Here is a 26,132-nt window from a genome sequence, read left to right as displayed (position 1 = left end):
CCTTTATGTAGAAGGCTATTATCCATTACACTTTTCTCTGCTGGTGCCTAATAGCCAAGGAGGGCTGATGAGGGATTACTGAAGAATTTTCTTCACCAATGCTATTTCAACTCATATGATTCCTCTTTCTTTCTCTTTCTTTCTTTCTTTCTTTCTTTCTTTCTTTCTTTCTTCCTTCCTTCCTTCCTTCCTTCCTTCCTTCCTTCCTTCCTTTCTTCCTTTCTTCCTTTCTTCCTTTCTTCCTTTCTTGTTATAGGCACAGTATTTAGGAAATATTCTGTTTTCTATTATTAACCTTTATACATAGACTTGAGATATTCACAAAAGTATATTTCTTTAGGTATTTGGTGTAAGGACAAAAAATGATTTAGATTTTACAATTTTATAAATTTTAAGTCAAAATTTCTCTCTCCTTGCCTGTTACTGGCTGCCCAGTTACTGGAGACAGATTGGCATGGAGGGGATTAACCTAGCATGGGAGTTTTCTGCAGGTTCTCAGTCTGGGCCAGGTGTAGCTGCACTTGATTCTTTTTTAAATGTTTTTCACAAGTTGTAAACTTTGACACCAAATACATGGCAGAGATTTCCAATTTCCCATTCTGCATGGAAGGAGCTAATGTGAACAGCAGAACAGACTGAAAATCAGCAAGTTTTCTTGGTCCCATCCAGAGGTGAGTACACAGCAAGCCTCCGACCCCAAGAGAGGAGAGCTGGTCACTTGGTCACCCAAGCAGAGACCATGGCAGAAGCCCTGTGGGAACCAGCTCTAGCAGAGAAGACCCTGCATGTAATTGATGGATTGCTGGAGGCTCAGTGTGGACAAAGCTGAGTTAAAGACTCTCCGGTAGTGGTCAGCAAACTCATTAGTCAACAGAGTCAAATATCAATAGTACAATAATTGAAATTTCTTTTGAGAGCCAAATTTTTTAAACTTAAATGCCACTTCTTCAAAAAAGACTCGTCAGGCCATGGTATTTTGTGGGAGAACCAAACTCAATGGCCCAAAGAACCGCATGTGGCTCCCGAGGGGAACTCATGGGCGCTCCCACAGTCTTATGAGATTGACCTCCAGGAGCAAGGTCAAACAGATTCTCACAGTAAATACTGAGAAAATGCCCTGGAACTTCCAGTGTGTGTGTGTGTGTGTGTGGGAGGGGGGGGGGGGGCACGGGGTAGAGAAAAGGGACCATCTTGACCTTGAACCAGAGCACTGTTCTTAGCAAGGCCTGCCCTTGAGGGAACTAGTTAACCAACCTAATCTGCTGGGGGCTTTATCAGGGCCTAAATGGCCTAGGGAAGGAAAACACCAACTCCAACTGGCTCTGGCCTTCCACACGGGAGAGGGAAGTACCGACTCCAGCCTACTCTGCCATCCTGTCCCCTCTAAGTGGGGAGAGAAAACTGAGAAACACTGTGTAGCTCACATTTCAGAGGCACGGGCTCCCTGAAAGACTGAGACCTAGTCCCAGGACTGTGCAATGCTTCCCCATCACACCCCCCTCCTCCGACACACACACACCATGATCAAACGCCTATTTATAGCAGTTATTTACCCAGTACATTATGTCCACCTATCAAGAAAAAAACAAGAAAGCATATTAAAAGAAAAAAATTGGAAAGATGGAGCAAACATTAGAACCATGCAAGGCAGGGATGTTGGAATTAGCAGAGCAGGAATTTAAAACAACTATGATAATATGCTAAGGGTTTCAGTGAGTAAAGGAGAGAATACACAAGAACAGATGGGCAATGTAAGCAGAGAGACTTCCTAAGTAAGAACCAAGTACATGGTACCGTTGTAAGGCTAAGCTCTTAGTCTATTTCAAATTTCTGAGTATGATCTGCATTGTAAATTTCTTAAGCCTTTCTTCCAAAAAGCCCAGAGCAGTGAGCTTCTAACCAACACATCTACTTCCATCCTGTGGTCTCAAGAAGAAAGTCCTATGTTCACAACCACAGTTGACCACATTAGTATCTTGTGGAGTCAGATCTAAGATGCTAATATAGAAATCAGAGGTCTCAAAGAGTCAGTGGTGGTTTTTAAATGAGCTACTGCTTCATGAAAAATCAGAGAAGTCACCTGTCAAAAAGTAAATGTTTATTCTTCCCAATTGCTTTCATTTCTTTATAAACCACAGATATATCTAGGGTATAGACTTTGTTTTATTTAGTGTTTTCATGGAAAAGGTACTTAATTGAAAAGAATTCACAATCAGCGCTGGAATAGATCTGACTTATATTTGGTGGTTGACTATCACACTGTCTATATTTAGTCCAATGTTCTGAATAATAATACCACAGCTATCAGAAATAGTTTATCTTCTCCAAATTTCTGACATGTAAGAAATGCTTTAATTATTGGGAGCTCCTGGTACCTCCTTGGATTGGCATTGACTTTAATTTCTCTCTGTGGGTTTCTCTTTTTCTAATGTGCTGTTGAGTGCCCCTTAACGATGGGGATGCATGCTAGGCGATTAGGAATTTTGTCATAGTGTGAACATCATAGAGTGCACTTACAGCAAGCTAGATGGTGTATTCTACTACATGCCTAGGCTATGTGGTACAGACTATTGCTCCTAGGCTACAAGCCTGTACAGCATGTTACTGCACAAAACAACACAAGATTCAATCAAGCACAAGAAAAAATTATGCAGTTCAGAGATGCAGTAACATTGAGATGTATGAGGCTGCTGCCAGCATCCTATTTTATAACAAACATTTTTTATATAAGTAGAAAGAACACACTGTGAAATTTTGATGAAAAGAATAAGATAGTAAATGCATAAGCTATAGTCATTACCATTATCAAGTATTCTGTACTGTCCATAATTGTATGAGCTATACTTTTATAGGACTGGTAACACCGTAGGTTTGTTTACACCAACATTGTCACAGACACATGAATAACGTGTGTGCTATGGCATTGCAGTGGCTACAATGTCACGAGGTGATAGGAATTTTTCAGCTGCATTTTAATCATATGGGACCACTGTAGTATATATGCTATCTGCCATTGACCGAACTGTTGTTAAATGGTGCATGACCTATAGATAGAGCTGCTGAGGGAAACTTCTGTTTGAGATGAGCACTCAGGACTGGGATATTCCTATTGGCTTTTTGTTTTCCATTGATTTGGATTCTTAGAATATTTTTCTACCATAGACCCTAGCCAGGACAAATGGTGGGAAAATAAACAGAATTGCTAGTCTTTATCAAATGGGAAATATTTACTAGTACTGTGCTATGTTTCTTTTCCCTATGTCTGTTCCCCTCTCTCTTTTGCAGCTTCCCACTTATAGCCTGTTTTGCAAAGAGCAACAGACCCACTGGGAGTGGGATAAGAGTGGAAGTGGACTTAAGAGATGGAAAGCAAAGGCTATAGGCTCCTTAAGAAGCAGGGTCTTATCTTGCCACCACTGTATCTTTAGCCTTGCATAGTACCTGGCACATAGTAGGCATTCAACTAAATTTTAACAGGGAAAAAGAAAGGAAGGCAAAACTTGGGAAGGAATATGCAGCTGAGGAGGGAAAGTGCAGACATTTCACAGTGCAGGTGCAGGAAGGACAGTTTTCTACACTCAATCAGATGGGGTTTGCGTGGAAAATTTTTGTATTAAATTTTGTTGGTTTTCTAATTAAATTGTGAGGATTCTTTCATTGAAAGCAAATTCTCTTTTGGTTCTATTTTTTGTTGTATTTCTATCATTTGAAAAAGGGATTTCTGCTAACAGAAATGCATAAAGCATTTCTCAATGCACAATCATTGAGATGACTTGGCATGTTTTTCCAAGTTTCAGTTTTGAATAGTTTGTCTATCTCTCAGAGAATTATTTCCAAAACTCAAATTTTTCATTTTTGTTATCCATCCAGACCTCAATTTTAAATGCATTCAGCATTTTTCCCCCCAAACATTAGTGACTGGAGTTTTTCCAGACAACTCCAATTTGTAAGTGTGGGATTTTCTTTTGTGTCTTCTGTGGAGCTGCAGAATGTTTAGTTTAAGAGCTGGTAAAGAAAAAGGAGAATGGAACAAAGTAAAAAGAGTCACCCATAGCCTTGATTCTGATGTTGGCTCAGATGTGTACATTTGTAAAACCTCATGGAACTAAATACTTCCAATGGACACATTTCATGCATGTAAATTATCCCTTAGTAAATTTTGAAGGAAGAGGAGGAGGACAAAGAGGAGGAGGAAGGGGAGAAGAAGGAGGAGGAGGAGGGGGAGGAGCCTATTTTTATCTGGGCTTTACTTCTAGGCCATGTCCTGGCAGAGCTTGAATGCTCGAGAAATGTTCAATCCCTCCTGGTCCCTGGTGAACTCCAACTCCCCGAGAGCCCTAGGATGCCCTGGTGCATGCTCACCACACCTTCAGGAGCGTGGGGGAGAACCCAAGCAAGTCTGGCTGCCTTGTGCTGCTCCTGGAAAAACAGGTTTCCATGTTCTTAGGCAATGGAATAGTCTGTTTGCCATTCAAATAAACATCATGAGCCTCGTTACTCTTTTTATGCAATCACTATGCCACAAGATGAGGTTACAGTCTCATAAAAGGCAGGCTCTCCAGACCTCCTTTCTCAAAGCTGCTCCAGACCCAGTCCCATCTCCAGTGCGGTCTGTGAACAGACACACAGGCAGAGATGAGGATAATGGAGGCTGCATGTGTGTGTGGCTGGAAGGGAGAGGCAGAGGCTGAAAGAGACAGGAAGTCACTGGTGTCTTCTCTTTGATTTATGCCCTTGAGGTCTAAGCAGGCAGGAACTTTCCTGGCAGGCTTTATATTCATGCAACTAATTACTAATAATTTGCAAACTCTCATTGTTGTCACCTGTTGGATAATTGCTAGAGGACGGGGGTGTGGAATCATTCACTTTTTTGGAAATAGATGAACATAATTGCATGTGAAGTTATGCAAGTTAGTTATTGGCACAGGCAGCTAGGCCTACAGGAAGTTTCTCAAGGACTAAAAATCCATTGGGTACCATCCCATGCCCCGGGCCTCTTCTCTTTCCCCGCCCAATGCCCACTGATCTCGGTTCAAATAGGGAATTACTCTTGGCCTTTTGCCTTTCACCTTCTCCAACCTGGAGATGTTGGAAATTGGGCCAAGCTGTGAGCTGCCATGAAGCTCCTCTCTCCCAGTTGGTTTCTAAAGTGGGTGGCCATCTGTCCTTCCTGAGAATGTTATCCTAGAGAACTTGTGTTTATACCGTTAAGTTTGCTGCTCCACATGCTAACAATAGGTAAGCATAATTGATCTCTCTATATATTATCTAGATAGTGAATTATAGCCAATACAGGGCAAAAATCTTCTGGCAAACATAACTAAAAAAAGGTCACAGGGTAGACTTATCTTCAGGTTCAGCTACCTAGTAACTCCGAGAAGTCATCAGGAGTTGGCTCCCTTCTCCCCATATTTTGACTCTGCTATATTGGCTCCATTCTCAGGCGAACTCTCCCTCCCTGGGGTTCAGATGGGTGCCCATAGCACCAGGCCTTTCTCCTATCTTTTTAGCCACTTGAGCAAAAGAGGTGTTCTCTCATTGCAATGGGTCCAACGAAAGTTATCGGGATTGTCTCAGGTCAGTGTGATTGGGTTGTGTCCGTAGCCATAAGTAATCTCTTTGCCTGGGTCGGGGGAGGTGGAAGATTCTGATGGGTAGGTCTGGGTCAGATTCCACCTCTGGAGTCATGGGTAGAGTCACTTCAGCTGAATGACATGAACTGAAAGTGAAATCATTCCAACATGGAATGATTTCCCAAAGAATAGGATACTACACCAGGGGAAGGTGGGGCAGATGGTAGGCAGAAAAAACAGCACCTTTCCCCTGTCCCAGCCCTGATGACAAGGCAAGAAGGAAAAAGATAGAATCATGGATGAAGGGGAAAGTGAAGCTCTTGTTGAATACTCATAAAAAGCAGAATGAGTGTCAAGCCCCTAAAAAAAAAAAAAAAAAAAAAAAAAAAAAAAAAAAAAAAAAAAAAAAAAAAAAAAAAAAAAGATTTGTCAGACGATCAGACAAATGCAGCCAGACCCCTAAAAAAATGACTCATCAGACGAATGCTCCAAAACTGTTTTCTATTTCTGGGTCTGGTTGTCATCTGACCCACAGGCTTCAAGAATGCTTCCTCCAGTAAATGCAATGCAGTGCTTGATTCATCCAGATAGTTCCACATAAAAGGAAAAGACTAGAGATGGGGATAATGTGTCTCTTTTGAGATCATGCTTCATGGTCTCTTGGCTGCTTCCCAACTTCCTATGGGTTTGGATGTATGCATCATGCTCCCTTCATAGCTGCACACACAGTTGTGTTTGTCTTTCTCTGAGAACGTGAACAATCCTCCAGTGATGGCTCCACAGTTCCCAGGAGGTGGCATCACAGTGGACATACTAATAAATAGCAATTAGTCTTAAAGAATGTAACTGAGACTGCACCAAAAACAGAGTGTACATTTTAGTATATTTTGTACAGGTTTTTTTTATAAACATAGTCTATAAATATTGGGAAAGTGGTGATAACTTGCCTCTTACCCATCTGGAGGAAGCAGACTTTTAGAATAGAAAAGGGCCTTTGGACACACTTGAATATTTGTAAGACTGAGAAAAGCATGTAAGACATTATGGAATCAGGAATAAGCAATAAAAGTTTGGAGCAGGAAGAAAAACAATGACAATAACAATAGCCAATCCTTATCAAACACTTATCATGCTCAGGTACTGGGCTAAGTGAGTTACAGATATTCTAATTTAATCCTTCTAACTACTCAGTGAGGCAGGTAACTGTTACTATCCCAATTTTACAGATGAGGAAACTGAGTCTATATTATAGAGGACAGCAGCTTTCCTAAATCACAGGACCATTCAATGGAAGCCAAGAACAATTTGCGCCTAATTCCACCGCTATTTCATCTCACTTCTTAATGTTTGCTGTTGGGTCTGTACTGATGGTTAAGATTGCTGCTCTGCTCAAAGTTGACTGAAACCTAAACACAGACACACCCAGAAGTAGAAAAGGGGAGCAGGAGGGGCCCCGCAGAAGCAGATAAGAGAGGAGGTCTGATTTTGAGGTCTTCAGAGACAAAGAAGTCTGCCCAGTTTGGCAAAAACCCAGGATCCTAACAGGCAGAGAGGAACACAGCCTCTTATCAAAGACTGAAGACAAAGAGTTTCTATTAGCACCAGGAAGGCCTGGCAGCAAATGAAGATACCCAGCCTTGGGTATTAAGATTCAGGGCTAGGACTTCATTTCCTTGAAGGAGTTTAATGGGTAGGGCAGAAGCTCAGGCCTGGAGAAAGTGGAGGGGTAATATTTATACTACCTTATTATAGAGGAAGGCTTTGTCAGTTACACAGTGCTTTTCCACACAATCTTCTTCCAACAACCCTATGAGCTTGGCATTATACTCCCCACATTTGAGTGAAGTGAATGTGAAAATTTCTTACTCAAAGCCAATGGCAAAGCCAGAACTTAAACCCAGAAGTTTTGACCCTAAGCCTAGGACTCCTGTTTACCATAGTGCAGCTGAGCCAACCATCACAACAGAAACTCATCTACTGGGGCTGGTGTCTGAGCTGAGAGTGTGATCACTAGGCAACAAGAAAGATGCCAGTTGGTGGGGGAGAAAGGTCTGTGGCTGAAACTCAAATGAGAAGTGCCGAGTGTTTTTTCTCAGTTGGCAAGTGTAAGTCCCACTCAGTTTAAAGAAAAGAGGACTCATGTTCCCACCAGGGATCTAGCATTCATTTCATAAGTATGATTTCAAGTGCCTCCCTCCCATGTGCCAAGCCCTGCAAAGTCAACAGAGAAGCAGTGACAGTCCTTCCATTATGAAGCTCATAGTTGATTGGGGACATGTAAGAAAACACATAATTAAAGACAGTGGTCAGCAATTCCTCGGAGGCAGAGCTTGTCCCTAAGCAAATATAAAGTCTACACTTTATGAAAGATTTTCCATGATCTTATGTGATTTTACATACAAATTTAAACCAATTATGACTTAATCTCCCAACGTTACTGACATTGCTCAATAGGTTCATAAGAGGGGCACCTGACTCAGAAATAGGGATCAGGAGAACTCTTTCTTGGCCTCTGAGCTTTTCTACCCAGTATCCAGCAGTTTTCAGCCTCCTGGATAGGGTGAGTATCTCTCACTGTCCCCTTCTCTCAGTTGCCCATATCCAACTCTTCCTTCAACACTTCCTTACTGACCCCTCATCCAAACCCTTACCTCGAGCAGGAATCCATGGCACTGAGCATTGAGCATGAGTGCCCTGGCTTGTTTTGCATTGTCTGTTTTGTCTACCAGGCTAGGTGGTAAGTCTTTGGGGTAGACATTGGGGTGCTTATCTTTTCATAAGTGCTTACTATTTCAAGGATCACTTAGCATGGGCATCAATCAAGGAGTGAGATGGCCCTCTAGGCTAGGTTACCATTAGGAGCTGCTTCCATCCAGATTTACCTGGGAAGCTACAGCACAGAGGAAAGATAAAGAGGATTATTTTTAAGTAAGCATTTAGCTTCTAAAAGCAGTTTTGATTACCTATCCCCAACCAATGAATGGTTCCCTGAAGCCATTTCTCTGGGAAATGAAGAGAAGAACAAGTGCATCTAACTGTAGTTATATTCCCCATCTTGGTTCTCTGTGTTATTATTTTTCTGAGTAGTGGGGATAAAAGGTAATTAACAATTTAATCCATTTTTTTTGTTGTTGTTGTCACTTTTTTTAAACCTCAGCTCAGTGTGTTGCACACTTACAAATGACTCTAAGATTGTTAAAACTCCAAGGGGTATTTTTCAGCTTCTGGTTTTGCCAAATTGTACTTCACTAAACTTCACTTAATCAACTAAGTAGAAAATTTCCCAATGGGATGTTAAGGGAGGATAAGGATGTTATAAATAAAACGATTAAGGGGCTAGTTCACACCTCATCAAATTGCTTAACCACCTGATAACAGTTAACTACATACATTCCTCATAAAACGCATGGGGCAAGGAGGCAAATTAGAATCCTGTTTTTCTGAAGTGGGATGCATGTACCCTTGAACTGAGGTCTGGCATTACTCTGCCGCGGGCTGAATTAAACTTGTACAGTATCACTGTGTTGGTCAGGAAAATATCTACATAATGCCTCTCAGTGGGGAGAGCAAGGTCTGATCCAGAAATCCCATTAGGGAAGGCAAGTTTCCCTTCATAATTGCAACCTTTGAGTCACCAGAGTAATATAAGATCTGAGGATCTTTTTACCCCAATTTTCCTCCAGTGCACTTTCACCCATATCATGGCCTTCTCTCTTATGAGAAGAAAAACACATATTATTTTACAGATGGAGAAACCAAGGCACAGATAAGTAAAGAAGTCCATCCAGGTGGCCTTGCAGAGGTCAGGCTGAAATGCAGCAGTGTGACCTGAGGTCCATGCGGAACGGAGCCTGGACGTGAAATCCCCCATAACCCCCGCCCCAGTGACTCATTGGAGAAACCTATTCATTTTCCAGGGTTGAAGATAAGGCCTGAGACAGCAAAATGACTTGTCTGAAACCCCCCCGGGAGGGGTCCCTTCTCCATTCTGTAGCTCTCCCTAACACAGAACCATTTATAGAGACTTCGTTTTTTTAAGATGTAAAGGTGATCAGGGATGGTGATAGAGGTTTTAGTCTACTTCCCAGGGCACTTTCCCTCTTCAAAGTGAGCAGTTTGGATAGCATGCACCTATACATCAAGGATGTAAAAGTACAATGATGTAGAACTCTGGAGGGTGACATTTATTCCCATGAGGCGGGGTACACACCTAAGTGGCTATGGGAGCAGGTGGGGACTGTCAGGAGAGAAGCAGGCAGAAGGACAGCCTAAGGAGGGCTATGTCCCTGCCTCCAGGGGTGTGGGGGAGGGCAGCTCCCACTGTTACCACCTTAAAGGAAGGTAAGGCCTCCGTTTAAAGGAAAACAGGAAAGCTGTGTTTTTATGTGAAAGCCCTCAATGTTTGAATGTCCGCAACTACCTGGAAAATAATGCTAAACACCATGTAAGCCTATATCCTGTGACTCTATGTGTGTATATACAGATGGGCCTACATGCTGCAACCTCTGTTAGAGGATTTCCCATGCTGACATCCACTGTCATGGAGTGGGACACATACATAGGGTCCACGGCTCTCAGTCATAAATTTTGAATTTGTTCGAAGATTTGTTTACTTGCTCACTCTAGGTCTTTGGACAATCACCTAAAAGTCCATGCAAAAGATACGGTATTATTTTTTTTTTTAAATGATTGCAACTTCAAATTCAACAAGTATTGAGGACTTTTGTGTAGTTGGTCTTTTGTTTGTTTGTTGCTATTTCTTAGTCAGTTCTCATCACAACCCTGCAAGGGGAGGAAAGGCAGGGATAATATCCCAATTTTACAGATGAGGTCGCTGAGGCTCAGAAAGAGTTAGGTCTCCTGGACCATATGTCTATGAAGTGCCTTGCTCAGTTCAAGCCCAGTTCTAGTGCCTATAAGACCCACACTCACCTCACTACACAGAAGTGCACCCTGAGATCCCTCAGGAATAGAAACCCTAGAGCACCTTGAGGTCCTCAGGGAGAGCCTAGGCCGCATCTCTCCTGAAGTTCAAGGGCACTCTGGCATGGATATGTTTTATTTGGTAACTATGGGCCCAGTGCATGAATTCATGCATCTTGAAAGGAACTGTAGGCTGCGAGACTGCAGTGGGCACAGGGCTAGGTCTTGGCCCATCTTCCACAGCCCCTACCTTGCCCCTCCCACAGTGGCCCCTGGTCCCTTGTCTGCCTGCAGCCCAGCTCCTGCTGCTGCTGCTCCCACATACTGACAGTGCCAGCCCCACTCCCACCTGCTGACTTTGTAGAGTGATTTGGGCCAGTGCCAGCAATAATTGCAAGCTACACCTGCTGCCCTGATCACCCCTCAGGAGCAGGGGGGGGGGTGGAGAAGCCTTCAGGGGTGATTGAGGCCAACAGCCACCACTTGCATCCACTGACAGTGCTAAGCAATCGGGGCCAGCACCAGGCACTGGTAGTGGATGCAAGCGGCTCCAGCATCGGCAGCAGCAGCAGCGGTGCAAGCATCAGGTGGGACTGCAACTTGCGGTAGCAAAGAATTTTCAGTAACCACCAGAGGCTTGTCCCGATGACAGTGACTGGTGCCCGCCATAGTCTGGTGTTCCCACTCACCTACTCCACCATCCCAACCCAGCTGATGCCCACCATGTTCCATGCCTGCCCCCTGGTGGTCAGCACACATTGTAGCTACCAGTTGTTCGGTTGTTCAGTTGTTCTGCTGTTCGTTCTATTTGCATTTTAGGGTTTTATATATAAAGATGGCTCCTTCATTTTAAACCACTTCAGCATTTACTTTTAATTAATTCCTTTAAATTAGATGCCTCCTGTTTATAAATATTTGCTTTTCTAGGATAAGCTTTTATTTAAATTATTAAAGCTTCAGCTACGTGATTGATTTTAAGAATCAAGATTCTGCCGTGCTGATAGTAGAATGCACGGATAAAATGGAAAACCATCTCATTATTGGTACACATGCCGGCACCAAATATGACCAAGAGCAAGGCAACACTCAGAAGCAGAAGCAAGGGTGGCTGTGCAATGATCTTTGGATTGTTCAAGGAATAAATCAATAACTCAGTGAATTAGAGAAAAAATGGAGGATGGAATAGCATCTGAAGGATCTCACTCATAACAAAAGCTTGTCTTGCTCCATCTTTTTTAAAAGCTCTGGACTCACACATTCATTTGCTAAAGGGAGTGGAGGTGAGGGCATAGGAGGGGGTAACTGTTCAAGAACATTGAAGACAAAGAGAAGAAGAAGTAATGATGAGAGGCATTTCATAGCGCTAATCAGTTTGAGCTATGACAAACCTTGATTTGCTAACTGCTCAATTTTACCAGCATCAAAGGCAAGATGGAACCCGGGGAGGCAGGGCTGACAGTGGGCTAGATTACAACAGAAGGAGAAAGGACAAAGAATGCTCTAATTTCCATAAAAGGAGATTGGAGAGTAACAGGTTTGTAATGATGTTAATAACCAGCCTACCAGCCGTGTAATGAGCAGCCACATGATGAAGAGACTAAGGCAGGACCGGGCAGCTCAGTACCTAAGACGCTCTTAATAACTTTTATTACTTGTTGAAAATCACTTTCACAATATAGTTCGGTCACCTTGGTACTATAACCCCATTTCATCTGCAGAGAATGAAAGCTGCACAGAAGGTGATGATTTCTAGAGTCCGTCTTGCTGATGCTGTCTCCAAAGGGTTCTGCCAGATAATGAGAGGGATTCTGGGTAGAAGGGCTGAGTGAGGCCAACAGCGGAGTCTCGTGTGCCCACCAGCGCCAGCCTGGGCCTTTGGGACCTGCTTAGCACAGACAGGAGATGAGGCCCAGAATTACTCTCCAGACTTTGGTGAACGTTATCATGAGCTGCTTCAGTTCCACATCAAAAGTGATACAGACCCCAGCTGGCTTGGCTCAGTGGTTGAGCATCGACTTATGAACCAGGAGGTCATAGTTAGATTCCTGGTCAGGGTACATGCCTGGGTTGTGGGACATGCAAGAAGCTGCCAATCAATGATTATCCCTCATTGTTGATCTCTCTCTCTCTCTCTCTCTCTCTCTCTCTCTCTCTCTCTCTCTCTCTCTTTCTCTCTCTCTCTCTCTCTCCCCCTCTCTCCCTCCCTCTCTCCCTTTCTTTCTCCCTTTCCCTTGGTGTTGGATATCAGGGAGGTTGTTAGAATAGAGATCCCCAAAATACACCCAACATGAGTGTGGCTGAATCAGCTATCAACATCCACTGTGCTGCCTTCCATATGCCCCTCCCATTGAGGATGAGACCAGGAAGCTCATGCCACTATTGAGAGAAGGATGAGGAAGGTTCTTTCCATAGGAAACCTGCTTGGAGATGAAATCAAGTCAGCATCTGGTGTCAAAACCCTCCCACCCAAAAGCCTGGAAACCCAGCACCCATTTTCCCATCAGTCCCCGTCCAATTGTCCCTTGGCTCCCTTATAAATGAAACACTAACCCTAGCAATGCTCATTTCTTAAGCAGAAAGTAAACCCAGAGGTTTATGAAGTAAGTTATATCAAGCTCACCCAGTCTTATAAGTTTGGAACAAAGGTTATCTGGTGTTAATAAAAATAAAAAAAGTTTATGGCAGATCTCATATTCAGACACAAGCAAGAAACTTGCCGGTTGTCAGGATTTACATTCGAGAGTATCACATAAAATAAATAAATAAAAGTAAATGCTCACACAGAGAAATATCCTTGTGAGAGAAACACATCAATTGGTTACCTCCTGCACACACCCTGGCCAGGGTGAGGGCCGGGGAGGAGCCTACAACTGAGGTGCGTGCCTTTGACCAAAATCAAACCTGGGACCCTTTGGTCCACATCCTGACACACTCTATCCACCGAGCCAGACTGGCTGTGGTGTTTCTAGTCTCTATAAAGTCTCTTCTGAGGTTAAAGAGACCATGGGTTAAGTATATGCAGGTATCACTCAATGTATTTCAGGACTTTTGAGGGGACATTCACAGCAGTTTTAGCTTTCTAAGATTAATTCTCTCTATACTATATTCTCATGTTACCCCTTTTAGTTGACCTCAGCACCCACTTTAAAAATCTCACTCCCCCTCAGAAAGCAAACTATTTCAGCAGGACCATTTTTAGGGCATACCTCCCACTGTCTGATAGGATGAAACATTCTTAAGGGTCATTTTCCAGATAATATCTGCTAGCGGGTTATCTAGGGCCCCATACTAATTACACACGAAGTCTATTAATAATTGAATTCTTGTTTGTGGGTCCTGTTGTAAAACATGACAGAAGAAATTAAATGTGGGTGTCCAAAATTCTAAAACTGTCTCAGACTGTTTCAGAAATGTCCTCTGAGCACTCAATCACTCTCGTTCCTCTTCCATTTTCTTTGCAAACATTTCCTTGGTGTTAACAAGGGCCAAAGGCATCTGCTGATAAATCTCCAGTTCCCACTCCGGTTCTTAGCAAAGAGCGAGAGCCCAGTCCTCATAACGCCATGGGAAATGTGAGTGATGAAAGTGGCTTTTCCTTCTGAAATCATCTCTGTAACATAGGCCATCGAAAGATCACTATATTTTACGATTCTGTAAAATCTGCAGAAATCATAGCTGTGTCGTGTGCAGTGCAGAAGGCTCTGCTAATCCCGGCAGCCACATTCAGCCTGGTGGAGGAGGAGGGCCTGGAACTGGAAATCTGACGTGGAAGGAATTTCCACACAGACTGACAGCATCGCTGGCCACATAGTGCGGGGGACTCCAGCGCCTACGCGAATGCTGTTTGTGCTGACCTTTTTTTAGCTTTGCCACGTTGGTTGAAAAGTCAGAGAGGAAGGCACCAACATCAGCTCTCCAGGGAGTCTCCTGCACGTGGTGTACTTGAGAGTAACGTTGGCTTTCTGCCTCTCTTAACCCAAGGACCTATCTTTCCACCAGCAGTTTTACACCATGTTACTTCCTTTCCTTTGAACCCCGAATTTGGTCACAGTCAATTATCACCACAAAAGGAAACCCATAGCCAAAACCTCAGTGGATAGAGCGTCAGCCTGCGGATTGAAAGGTCCTGGGTTCGATTCCGGTCAAGGGCATGTACCTTGGTTGCGGGCACATCCCCAGTGGGGTGAGGGTGGGGTGCAAGAGGCAGCTGATCGATGTTTCTCTCTCATCGATGTTTCTAACTCTCTCTCTCTCTCTCTGTAAAAAATCAATAAAATATACCTTTGTTTTGCAGGGGTTGGCATGGGTAGTATTTTACAGAAATTAAGAGGAACAGGGTTTTGCTCTTCGGGAGCTTCTCCTCATGGCTTTCACACTTTTTACTGAGGATCTTATATTCACACCTGCTCACTTCCAGCTCAGCCCTACATGTTTTTCCCCTGTCATTCTTCAACTTCACCTGTCCTCCCTCCTAATGGGTGCTCATTGGCTGGATGAAGCGGCCGTTCTCAAACTCGGGCTTGGTACCCATACTGGTAGGTGAATCATGTTAGGCTATTTATTGCAAAGATTTGTCACTTTTGATAACGTTGCCCCACTCACTTGAATCTCCTTGTGTTTTTGTTTCGTTTTGTTGCGTGGGAGGGAAAGGCATTCAGTTCCAGCAGGAGGTAGAGAAGTTTGCATAATCCTAGCCTCCGCCTCTCTTGTGGTTCATATGAAGGTCATCCATCGTGTGTGTTCTGGTGGAGAAAAGGTTGGGAAGCTTTGTGACAGAGGGGAACTGGCAGAAGGTATTTATCTGTCCTCAGGCCCAGGTACTTGAAACTGTGATGATTGCACCTGGTTTTCAGCTTTGACATTGTCTCCGAAGACCTTTTATTTGAGACCAGAGGCCTCAATATCGGAAAACACAGGTATTTACATTATGATTCATTAACAGTAGCAAAATTATGGTTATGAAGTAGCAACGAAAATAATTTTATGGTTGGGGGTCACCACAACATAAGGAACTGTATTAAAGGGTCGCAGCATTAGAAAGGTTGAGAACCACTGCTATAAAGAAAGTGATCCTTATTGTGTCATCACATGCGTGTATCATATAGCTTTCTCCCGTTTAGACTTAAAGGTCAACTTTCATTATTGCATGCATCTTTGTGATTGGCAACCGTATGTCTGAGATAGTTCCTGTGAGTTTTCAGAGCAAAATCTGACTCCTTTTGGCCTCAAAAATAGTCTAAGAACTGAAATAAAGAAGTAAATAGTGAAAATTTAAAAATAGAGATATTTTCATGGCAACTGCCTCAAAGAGTTGTATTATAAAGAAAGCAAACATAGGCTTGTTTCTCTTCTCTTAAGTAAATATGGTTCCTAGGTGATGTTTTCAATGGGAAATTGATTTCAGGAAAAGCAATAACACCTACAGATGAAGCTCAGGAGGTCACGTGGGAAATGAGGGACCTGCAGGTTCTGATACACCTTCTCTTTGGTCCCTTGTTTGCATCACCATCTTCAGAGGAAGCTGCTGCTGAGTTCCTCAGAATCACTCAAAGCACTGGTCACTGCGATACGCGTTTCTTAGGCCTCAGAATGGATGGGTTTCTGTGCTTTCCATCAAATGCGAAATTTCACCCAAATAAAGACACTATGAAAAGGGAAACTCCAGGTTAACAGGCTAAAATTTCAGCTCCCTTTTCCTGTCAAATTCCTTAGTTAATGAGGAGGGTTTTATTTTGTTTTTTTCTGTTTAAAAATCATTCACACTTATGCGTGTGTGTGTGTGTGTGTGTGTGTGTGAACATTATTCAAAAGCACTTACTTCTCTGTTGTTCTGGGGGAAGTCTGTAGAAAATGCTTACTTTTGAGCAAAAAGTTACTATAAACAACAGCAACTCCCCTCCCGCCCCCCAATAAAAAAAGACAAATCTTCTGAGCACCCTTTGAACCTTAAACGGTGTTTTATAGGCCAGCTCGTTGTTTTCCTCTGTGAAAAATTTAAAACCATAGCCATTGTGATGAGTTCTACAGAGTAAGACCATTTCCTTTCTTGACAAAGAACAGCTACCTGGCTTGGTCTCTGCCGCATGTGAGCACACTCCCAGGCAGACAGCCTCCCCTCGGAGGGGCAGCATCTTGAGCTCTGCCCCTCTGCCCAGGGCACCCCCGCCCCTGCCCTGAGAGGTGGAGGAGTCGCAGGGGCGAGATGTGTGGGAAGAGATAGCAACTGTCCCTGTGGGCACTGTCCTGGTGGCTCTCAGGGTGGCTTCTGCCCTGTCGCCACTTGATCTGGATTTTCTCTCAAAAAGTAAAAAAAAAAAAAAAATTAAAATTAAAAAACAAGGCGTGCCTGTCTTTTATAATGTTCTGTTTTAAGAGAGAAGCCTCTAGGGAGAGAACAGGACCCTAAAAGTCCGAGGCCTGGAATTCCTCCTTTCTCTCTTTCCATCTTAAACAGGAAACATCCAGGCTAAGAGGGTCCGCAGGGAGCGCGGCCGTGCGTTCATTTTAAAGCAGATAATGTTTGCGTGTTGCAAATGTCAGTGATTTATCCCAGGGGCTTAAAATGAGTGCAGGAAAACCACATGTTTCACTTCATGCGGAGAAATATCTCCAGTAGATTGTGAGAGAAAGCACAGGTTAAGGATTTTATTTTTTTTTTAAATCTCCAACATCAACCCAAGGAAATAGAAATGAGCATGATGATAAAAGATACAGTGAATGCTGGAAGTTTCCTCAATCAAAAATAAAATTCTCGCCGAAACCGGTTTGGCTCAGTGGATAGAGCATGGGTCTGCGGACTGAAGGGTCACAGGTTCGATTCCGGTCAAGGGCATGTACCTTGGTTGCGGGCACATCTCCAGCAGGGGGTGTGCAGGAGGCAGCTGGTCGATGTTTCTCTCATCATCGATGTTTCTAGCTCTCTATCCCTCTCCCTTCCTCTCTGTAAAAAATTAATAAAATATATTTTAAAATAATAATAATAAAATAAAATTCTCTGGGAGAGGGGAGATGAAACCCTGATCCCTAGATTCCCCTGGCCGGGGTGACAGACGCACGTCCGTGCCCGCATTGTCACGGGCCATTTAAAACAGAGCGAAGCGCGCGGCACTGAATCATCGCCGTTGACGTTATAATAACTTGTACGTAAACAATTTAATTTTTTTATCTGAAAACTCTCACGGACTAAATTACGCCGTGCTCGAAGGCCTATCTTTCATGATTATTCATAGCCAAATTAAGACGCAGAGAAGTGGAGCGAGAGCCCCATTGTTCATCTTTATGAATGCGCTCACGTGCTGCCTGGCACAGGCTCGGAGCTCGGCGCCTGTCAGGCCTGCATCGATCGGAGGGGCTTCCAGGGCTGTGTTCACATCGGCCTGCGGATGACAGGGTGATCCTGACCCTCCCTGACGGTGTTTGATTAACCGCAGACTGTCTTCACAGCCACACCAGAGCTTCCAACGGTCGGGCCAGTCTGTACACGGATGTTGGGGAGCTTTTCATGAATTATGAATGGCACTGTTTTCCTTTAAGAACATGGTAAAAGCAGGGAGGGTGCAAAGCGAGAAGGATCTGGGGCGATGCTGTGATGTGCATGCCCACAGAAGGTTTATGGGAGTTGAGAGCCACAAACAGAAGCATCTGTTCAGCCCCGGGCTGGGTGAGATGCGGTCATGTGTTTGCAGATGGGTTGCTTCTGTGATGGCAAGTGAATCAGAAGAAGCTCGTTGTCTTAGCAGAGGATCCAGACAGGGTCGCTGGCTGCTAGCGTTTGTTCTCGCCTGGACCTTCCTGTGTGCCTCCTGGTTACACTGTGTGACCTACAGCTGGTCAGGCTTTTCCCACGCTGCTCCTGGCCTGGCCCTCCTCCACTTCCCTGGACAATGGCTCTCATCAGCGTTGGAGGAGAGCAGTTCCCAGCTCTGGGTTAGGACCTCTTCTCGGGATTGGGGAGAGGGGAGGGCACACTGGTCCCCAGCGGGATGTGACAGAAGACCCAAGAGGTAAACCGAGACTGTGGCCCATGTGAAGAGCACCAAAGGCCCAGGAGAGAAGCGAGTGTGGGCCATGGGAGCCTTATGTTCCTACCATCATATGTGGGACTGGCTTCAAGGGGGCGGAGAAGGAAAGAGTGGAATGTCCACAGCCTTAGAGAGCCCAACTCTGCCTTGTTCAGGAAACTACAATAGTTGGCTACTAGGATAAAGGCTAGCCCGAGAGCATTTAAACAAGTAAGGCCCTGACCAGTTTGGCTCAGTGGATAGAGCATTGGCCAGAGCACTGAAGGGTCCCAGGTTGGATTCCAGTCGAGGGCATGTACCTTGGTTGTGAGCACATACCCAGTGGGGGGTGTGTAGGAGACAGCTGATGGATGTTTCTAACTCTCTGTCCCTCTCCCTTCCTCTCTGAAGAAAAATCAATAAAATATATATTTTTTAAATAAACAAGTAGAAGCCTATTTCTCTCTCATGTACCCGCCTGAGTGTACGCAGTCCTGGCTGATGTGATGGCTCTGAGGTGTCAGGGCCCCAGGCCCCGGGCTTCCTCAGCCCATGGCTTTCTCCTTGTGGTCTACGATGGCCACTGCACTGGCCACCAGGAAGGAGACACCGGAAGAAGAAGGTTCCCTCTCTTCTGGTTAAGGGCACAGGTCACCTCCCACTGCCACCCCCGCCTGTTCTCCTAAATCCCGGGGAAAGCGCTCAGCCTGTGGGTGTGACAGAGGAGGGCTGGTGCCCAGGCTTGTCCAAAGCTACCCTTCAAGGCGCTCTCACTGCCGCTCGGCTCGGCGGGGCCTGGGTCGTTCACACAATGGGGAATGTCTCTTCAGTGGAGCAGCAGCCTAGCAACTACTGACCTCTGTCTGCTTTTCTCTTCCCAGGGGAGGACCGGCCGATCCCACAGACTACCTGACAGCAGCACCCCGAGGGCTCTACAAGGAGAGGGAGCTCCCCTACTACCCAGGGCCTCATCCCCTGCATCCGCCCAAAGGGAGCTACGCCCGGCCCCCGGACCTGAGGGTGGCAGATCTCCGGTATCCACAGTACTACCCACCGCCCCCCGCTCCCCAGCACAAAGGACCCTTCCGACAAGATGTCCCGCCCTCGCCCCCTCAGCACCACAGGGTGCCAGCCTATCAGGAAATGGGCAGGCCAGGGCCCCGAGGGGGCAGCCCAGACCAGTACCCCTACCGGACCCAGGACCCCCGGCAGAAGAACCCCATGACTGCAGCCGTGTAGCCAACACTACCAAGCCCAGCACAGCCCAGAAAGGAAGACAGCTGACCTCGTGCTTCCTCCAGGCCTTTTAGGTTTTTTTGATTGAGAATGTCACACCTGACTGCTAATTAGAGAGAAGAAGGAACAGGAGTTTTTGGAGGGGAAAAGTCAGGAGAAAGAGGAAGGATGGGCCATAAGAACAATGCAGCCTGATATTTGAAGTGCTTTTAGAACGGTTAATGCCCACGAGAGTGGCATTTGAACAAGCAAATCGCACAAGAGGTACCCTCCGTGCTGCCTCCCTGCGTGCCCAGCCCACAGGGTTGGCAGCGTGGAGCAGCCGCTGTCCTGGATCGTCTCCATTCAGAAGCTAAGCCTCAACCACTGTGTTAGGTCGGAAGAGTGGCTGCAAACATGGGCATCTTAAGCGAGTAGTTTTTCAATGAGAAAGGAAACAGCGAGCTTGACTTGTGATCTCCTTGGAACGTTCTCGACCCAGAGGAAGACTGCATCTCTTCACTTGTAGAATTTCTCAGGTTCCTGGTACCATGCATTTGGTATAAGTGTTTCACGTTTCCTCACTTTTGTATAAAAATAAGATGCGAATGCAGTATTAGTGTCCTGGGAGAATGTGCAAAGCTAGTCAGAGCTTCCAGAAGGAATCTATTCCAAGAACCACGGTGGCCGGGTTGAGGGCTGACATTGCCGTGGTCCTCACCTTCCTTCCTCCCATGTCCCAGGCACAATGGCATGGGGACCCGTGGTCTCAGAGTCACCTGTGGTCTCCTGCCTGTGATTATTACAATAGAACTGGGGCCTCTGCCTTAAGCCTCCCATTGGAGGGCTAGAATTTACTTGAGAAAAAGAGGGCCCATGGACTAGGCCACAGGGGAAGCAATGCCCTGGAGGTGCCAATTCCAGACTCAGTGCCAAACAACGCCATCTGGACCCCGGGGACAGGGAAGGCTGGCTGTGGCCTTCGGAGATTGAGAACCAGCAGGTAGTGGATGGTGGTGGCTGACCCATGTGTGTGTATGTGTGTGCGTGAGTGCAAGTGTGTGATTAGCAGTATGGAGAATAGAAAATAAAAATGCTTTCTGGAAAATGTGATGAGGGAATAATAAAGGAAAAAAAGAAAAAGAAAACAGAAGGGATGGGAAGGGAGAAGACACATAAAACAAGGTCAATCTGTATTTGCTAGATGTCATTCACAACAGTCAGGACAAGACCAAGGCCAGGGTGGCCAATTGGGAAATGAAGTTCTATGTTTTTGAAAAGCTGAACCCCACCTCCGAAACCCATCCCAATTGCTTTTGAGCTTTGCAGCTATTTTTCCTTTATCTCCCCAACAGAACATCTAAAAGTTGCAACTTGACCCAAATGAGAAAGCAAACAAAAGATTGAGCAACGGTCAAACCTGGGAGCAGCGACATACTTTAGGCATTTTCACATTCCTTCTTTATTCCCTCCCCAAAACACAAATGTCTTGAGTTCAATTTAGAGGTATTTTGGTTGATATATTAGAATATCTCTGACTGATAGGATTTAATAAATTATAGTATTATTGAATATATAGAATATCCATCTAGCCCAGTTTAGTCTTTTTTTTAACTTAAAATAGAGTTATGTGACCAAGAATGATGCAACTGCTGGTTTTAGACTTAAATTGTGTTACTTACTGGACTTTATGAGGTATCATTTTCTAAAGTACAATTACTTAGGCCCTCTTGAGAATAGACGTTAAATGGGGTTTTTTGCCCTCTCTCATTTCTCTTAAGCCAGTTTAGATCCTTTGCAATTTGTGCAAAGAGGGTGAGGCTCTCCAGCCCTGCTTACCAGGACTGCAGATGAGCTGTAGGGCTTCCCTGCCCACATGCTGAATGCCGCTTTCCCCTCAATCTGCAACAACTTTCAAGAAGAAAGTGATAAGGGGTGGATAATGCAACTTGGTTTGAAGCATTGAAAACCAGCTCTTCTGTATGTCCCATAGTTTAACCAAATGCTGTGGACTACAGGACATAGACCAGCCAGAAGGCTGCTTCTGGACTAAGACCAGGGCTCACAAGAGGTGGCCCAAGGGAAGTAGTGTGAGGAGTGGCCCTTGTAGGAAGAAAGCCCATATTTTCACCACGTTGCCACCTTGTGAGCACAATACCCGCTGCAGGCAGGCTCAGGGTAAGTTGCTCCAAGCGTGGTTTTGTGTTGTATACACAGTAAAACAGCTGCTAATCCTGAGAGGCAGCAAGTGATGTGAAGGTACTATTAAGGTGGACCACAAAATGATTATAGCAGTTTTCTCTTCTTGCCTGAAGCATAACACATGCCCCGTTGACCCTGACCGAAAGAACCCAACATTATGTGTACGACAGAGGCCCCGTCAAGCCAAGCAGCAATTAAGAGCAGCTTGAATGTAAGGTTTATAAAAGCCTTTGTACCAACCCTCACCACCCAGAGGTTACAGATCTCTCCAGTATTTAAGAGAACAGGTTCTTAGAGTATTTAGAAGACCAGGCTATAATCAGTAGGCATCCAGTAGCAGAAAATAGTTCCCAATTTATTTAGGGCCTTGGAAAAACTCAACCAGGTGTCTCCTTGTAGCTCACAACACTAATACCATCAAACACACACACACACACACACAGAGAGAGAGAGAGAGAGAGAGAGAGAGAGAGAGAGAGAGAGAGAGAGAGAGAGACCCCAGGAATGATGGCACAGGGAGCTGCAAATCCATTGACATACACCCACCTGACTCATGATCTGACTGCTGGGTCATTTATTCCTTGAAATGATATTTTTGGCTTCAAGTCACTAGATATTTGGAAGGGCTCTGTTTTTGTCCCTCTTTACTGGAGTAGAGCAATGAAAGGGAGAAAACCACTGAAAATATTTTAGATGCAAGAGAATTTAGTCCTCTGCCAAGGAGAAAAACACATCATTACATTATCCTGTCGTGTCATTGGCTGTGGTAGTATCACTCTTGGTACAATAATTGCTCCCCCACTATTTCAAATCAGTGGATGAAAGGCAAGCGCAAAGGAACATTTACTTAAATCACAATTGAGTAATGAACAAAGACTGGAAAAAAAAAAATGACTGTGAAGCTCATTATTATTAGACTTTTTTTGGTCTGTTTGCATTAACACCCCACCCCACCCCAGTCCCCCACCCCCACCCCCAACATAGGATATCATGGAGCAAAGATCCTATAATCGAGAGCATGGTGAGATCCACAGACCCACAGTCACAACTGCCTTGTAGAAGAGACTTCACTGTAGCTTTATTTTTGCCACCAAAGTCAATAAAATTTATTAAATTTTATTAAATTTAATTAAAACATGGTTCATTATTTTTTCCAAAGATTCATGAACTTCTTGCAGTAAGCCTATTTTTTTGAAGAAAGTCCACCTAGTAACTTTTGGAGTTGTCATGCCTAGGGTTCATAGGCGTAGAGATCAAGCCCTTACGAGCATTTATCCTCTTAACCTGTAACCACCACGTGTATTTTCTTCGGAGGAACATCTTAGCAGTTCAGGGGGATAAAGAGATCTGGAGACTTTGGTGTGGATAGGAATGTGTGTCCTTAAAATCCCTGTCAGCATTAAACTCTAAAATCCACAAGGAATGGCCTTCAAATTGATGTTCAATCATGTGGACACCTACTGCTTTCTGAATCCATGTACAACAGAAAATCCAGATTTAGTACAATTAGGCAGGAGGGAGTTAGGTTCAGAAACAGCATACAGGACTATTTTTCTGCACTCCCAGTTCACACTGACTTAGGTAGAAATGATGCCACGATGAGACCACAAAGACGATTCTCCATAAGATACCCCTACAAAGTCACCTTTCAGATAAAAAGGAGAATGAAAGATGTCTAAAATAAGCCTAGACTCTCAAATACAGCTACAACTTCTAAGTGAAACTCTCTCTCTCCCGTCCTTACATAGTAATGACTTACAGAGATGGGCTTAACTAGAAGCCGAGTGGAGAGTGCACTAACCCCAGACTGTCCTGACTCAGCTCTTCGAGAGAGTTCTGTTCCATCTATGCTGACTGCAGTGCTGTTTACTACTGGAACATAAAAACAAAACCTGCTGTTGATGCAGTCACTTTTTCTAGTGTTTTCCTGTGCTTCTGTGATACCAAGTCTGTTCTGAATATAAAATATGTGAATCATATTTTGGCATATGGGGGTGGAGATTAAAATTCTTTACAGACTTTTTAAAATGAATCCATTTGTACCACAGGAAAAAAAATTTTGGATGTTGTTATATATGAATATACAAAATTTTCTTGTTTTATTTTGCATTAAAATAAAGCTTTATTCGGTCAATAAGATGTTAGAGTCTTGGTTTTCACCCCCACCTCACCCCCCACCCACCACCACCACCACTACCACCAGTTTGTTTTAGGATCTGATGAATGAATGGGTTGGTCTGGTCCTGCTTACCACTGAACAGCAATGTCATAGGATAGAAGACATGAGGAATAAGGTTCTGTCATATGCTGGGCTCCCTGAGACACAGATGCTGAAATGGAGGTGAGTCAGCAGGATGTCTATTTGGGATCACACTTAGGTTCAGTGCCTACAGAAGGCAGGGGAAGGAAGCTGGATGGGGTAGAGGGAGAAGCTGAACTGTAATGCACTCCAGCTTGGGTCTCAGCCAACTCCATAGGGAAACTTGGAGCTACTGTGGCCCTGCAGAGTTGTCCCAAGTGGGACAAGGAAGCTAGGCCTTTATCCCACTGTGTTGGTCAGTGGATAGGGGCCACCCCTGGAAGGAAGTGAGACCCAGGTAGTGTTCTTCAGGTGGGAAGTCCCCAAATAGGGCCAACAGCAGGAGCTCATCTTTGGGAGGTATTCCAGCAATTGGTAGAAAAGTAGTTTATTGCTGAAATGGGGTCAGGGAGGGCATCAAAGCATCCATAACAACGCTCAACACTGTTGAACTCCCATGTTGGACACACTCGTTCCTCATCTACTGAAACATGATTCTGAGTTGATTCTCCTTGAGACCATCCCTTTATTGGCTTATTCTCAGACCGCCCCACACTGTCTCCTGCATGTTCACCTATAGCCAAGGCTTCCAATACCATCTCTAGACTGATTTGGTCACCATCGCCAACTCAGGCCTGTCTCCTGAGCACATGGGTTTCCCCTTTCCTACTGGACATCCCCACCTGGACTTTCCACAGGCCCTTGACCTCAACATGCCCACACTGGAACATAAGCTTGTAATGAAACCTATGCCTTATGACCCTGTCCTGGCCATAGACACCACCGTGTTCGCAGTTACAGCCCAGGCCTGTTACAACCTCATTTATAACTCTGCCCCTTCCCCCAGCCCCTCCCCTCTGATGTGATGCAAGGCCAACAATTGTGTTCTGTAGCTCTGCCCAATGTGCCCATGCTTCCTGACACCTACCACACTTGGCTCAGCCTCATCACCTCTCACTTAGCTTCTTCAGTGACCTTTATTTGGCTCCTCCCTCTGACTGTGCTTCCTTCCAACCCATCTCTACACTATCCAGTCTTGTTGAAAGGGCACCAGCTTTGCAAACAGGCAGACCTAGACCTAAAACAAGATTCCACCATTAATTAGTTGCATAACCTGGGGTCAAATACTTAGCTCGCTAGGCCTCAGTTTTAGCATTTGTGAAATGGAACTATACATCTTAAGAAACTATTTTGAGAATGTATCATGTCACAAAAAACAGGAGTTCTGGAACCAGTTTGAACCAGCTCCCAAGAACCTGCTGTCAATATCTCTTCCCAAACCCATGTTCAGTGATGTCACATCAGTAGCTTGAATGAGACTATCCATGTGTTGGAAGCATTTACAACACCGAATTGGCATACACTACAAATCTGAAGATCCCAGTTGTTAAACATTTACCAGCACACTGTATCTCTCTCTCTCTCTCTCTCTCTCTCTCTCTCTCTCTCTCTCTCTCTCTCTCTCTCTCTCTCTCTCTTCCACACACACATATACACCCACTCCTTTAAACCTTTCTGGATGTCCCTACTACTTTCAGCTTAAAGCCTAAAATCCAAAGTGCTGATAAATCAGTCCACTGTGACTCTCCCTCCTCACGTCTTATTGCTCCTAGTTTTATATCTTGTGCTGTCATTTCAAATTACTTCTATTTCTTTGAACCAGGCATGCATTTCACAGCTCCATACCATGACCACACAGTAGGCATAGCTGCTCCTGCTCCACTGCCCTGTGTCCTGTGCCCCCACTGCCCTGTGTCCTGTGCCCCCTCTGCCCTGTGTCCTATGACCCCACTGCCCTGTGACCTGTGGCCCCACTGCCCTGTGTCCTGTGCCCCCACTGCCCTGTGTCTTATGGCCCCACTGCCCTGTGTCTTATGGCCCCACTGCCCTGTGTCCTGTGCCCCCACTGCCCTGTGTCCT

The 26,132-nt window shown here is 44.8% G+C and overlaps 1 protein-coding gene across 5 annotated transcripts in view; it reads left to right on the top strand.

Moving 5' to 3' along the window:
- The window catches only part of PARD3B (par-3 family cell polarity regulator beta), an 861,922-nt gene extending 838,349 nt beyond the window's left edge, over positions 1-23,573 (top strand). For all 5 annotated transcript variants that reach the window (XM_036420516.2, XM_045575575.1, XM_045575573.1 and 2 more), the window contains one exon: positions 19,378-23,573. In XM_036420516.2, coding sequence (XP_036276409.1) covers positions 19,378-19,735 — 358 coding nt within the window. In that variant the 3' untranslated portion in view covers positions 19,736-23,573. The remainder of the gene's footprint in view (positions 1-19,377) is intronic.
- The last annotated feature ends 2,559 nt before the right edge of the window (positions 23,574-26,132 follow it).

The sequence above is a fragment of the Pipistrellus kuhlii genome, unplaced genomic scaffold (assembly GCF_014108245.1).
Source record: "Pipistrellus kuhlii isolate mPipKuh1 unplaced genomic scaffold, mPipKuh1.p scaffold_m20_p_7, whole genome shotgun sequence".
Classification (NCBI taxonomy): Eukaryota; Metazoa; Chordata; class Mammalia; order Chiroptera; family Vespertilionidae; genus Pipistrellus; species Pipistrellus kuhlii.
This window is presented reverse-complemented; position numbering and strand designations above follow the sequence as displayed.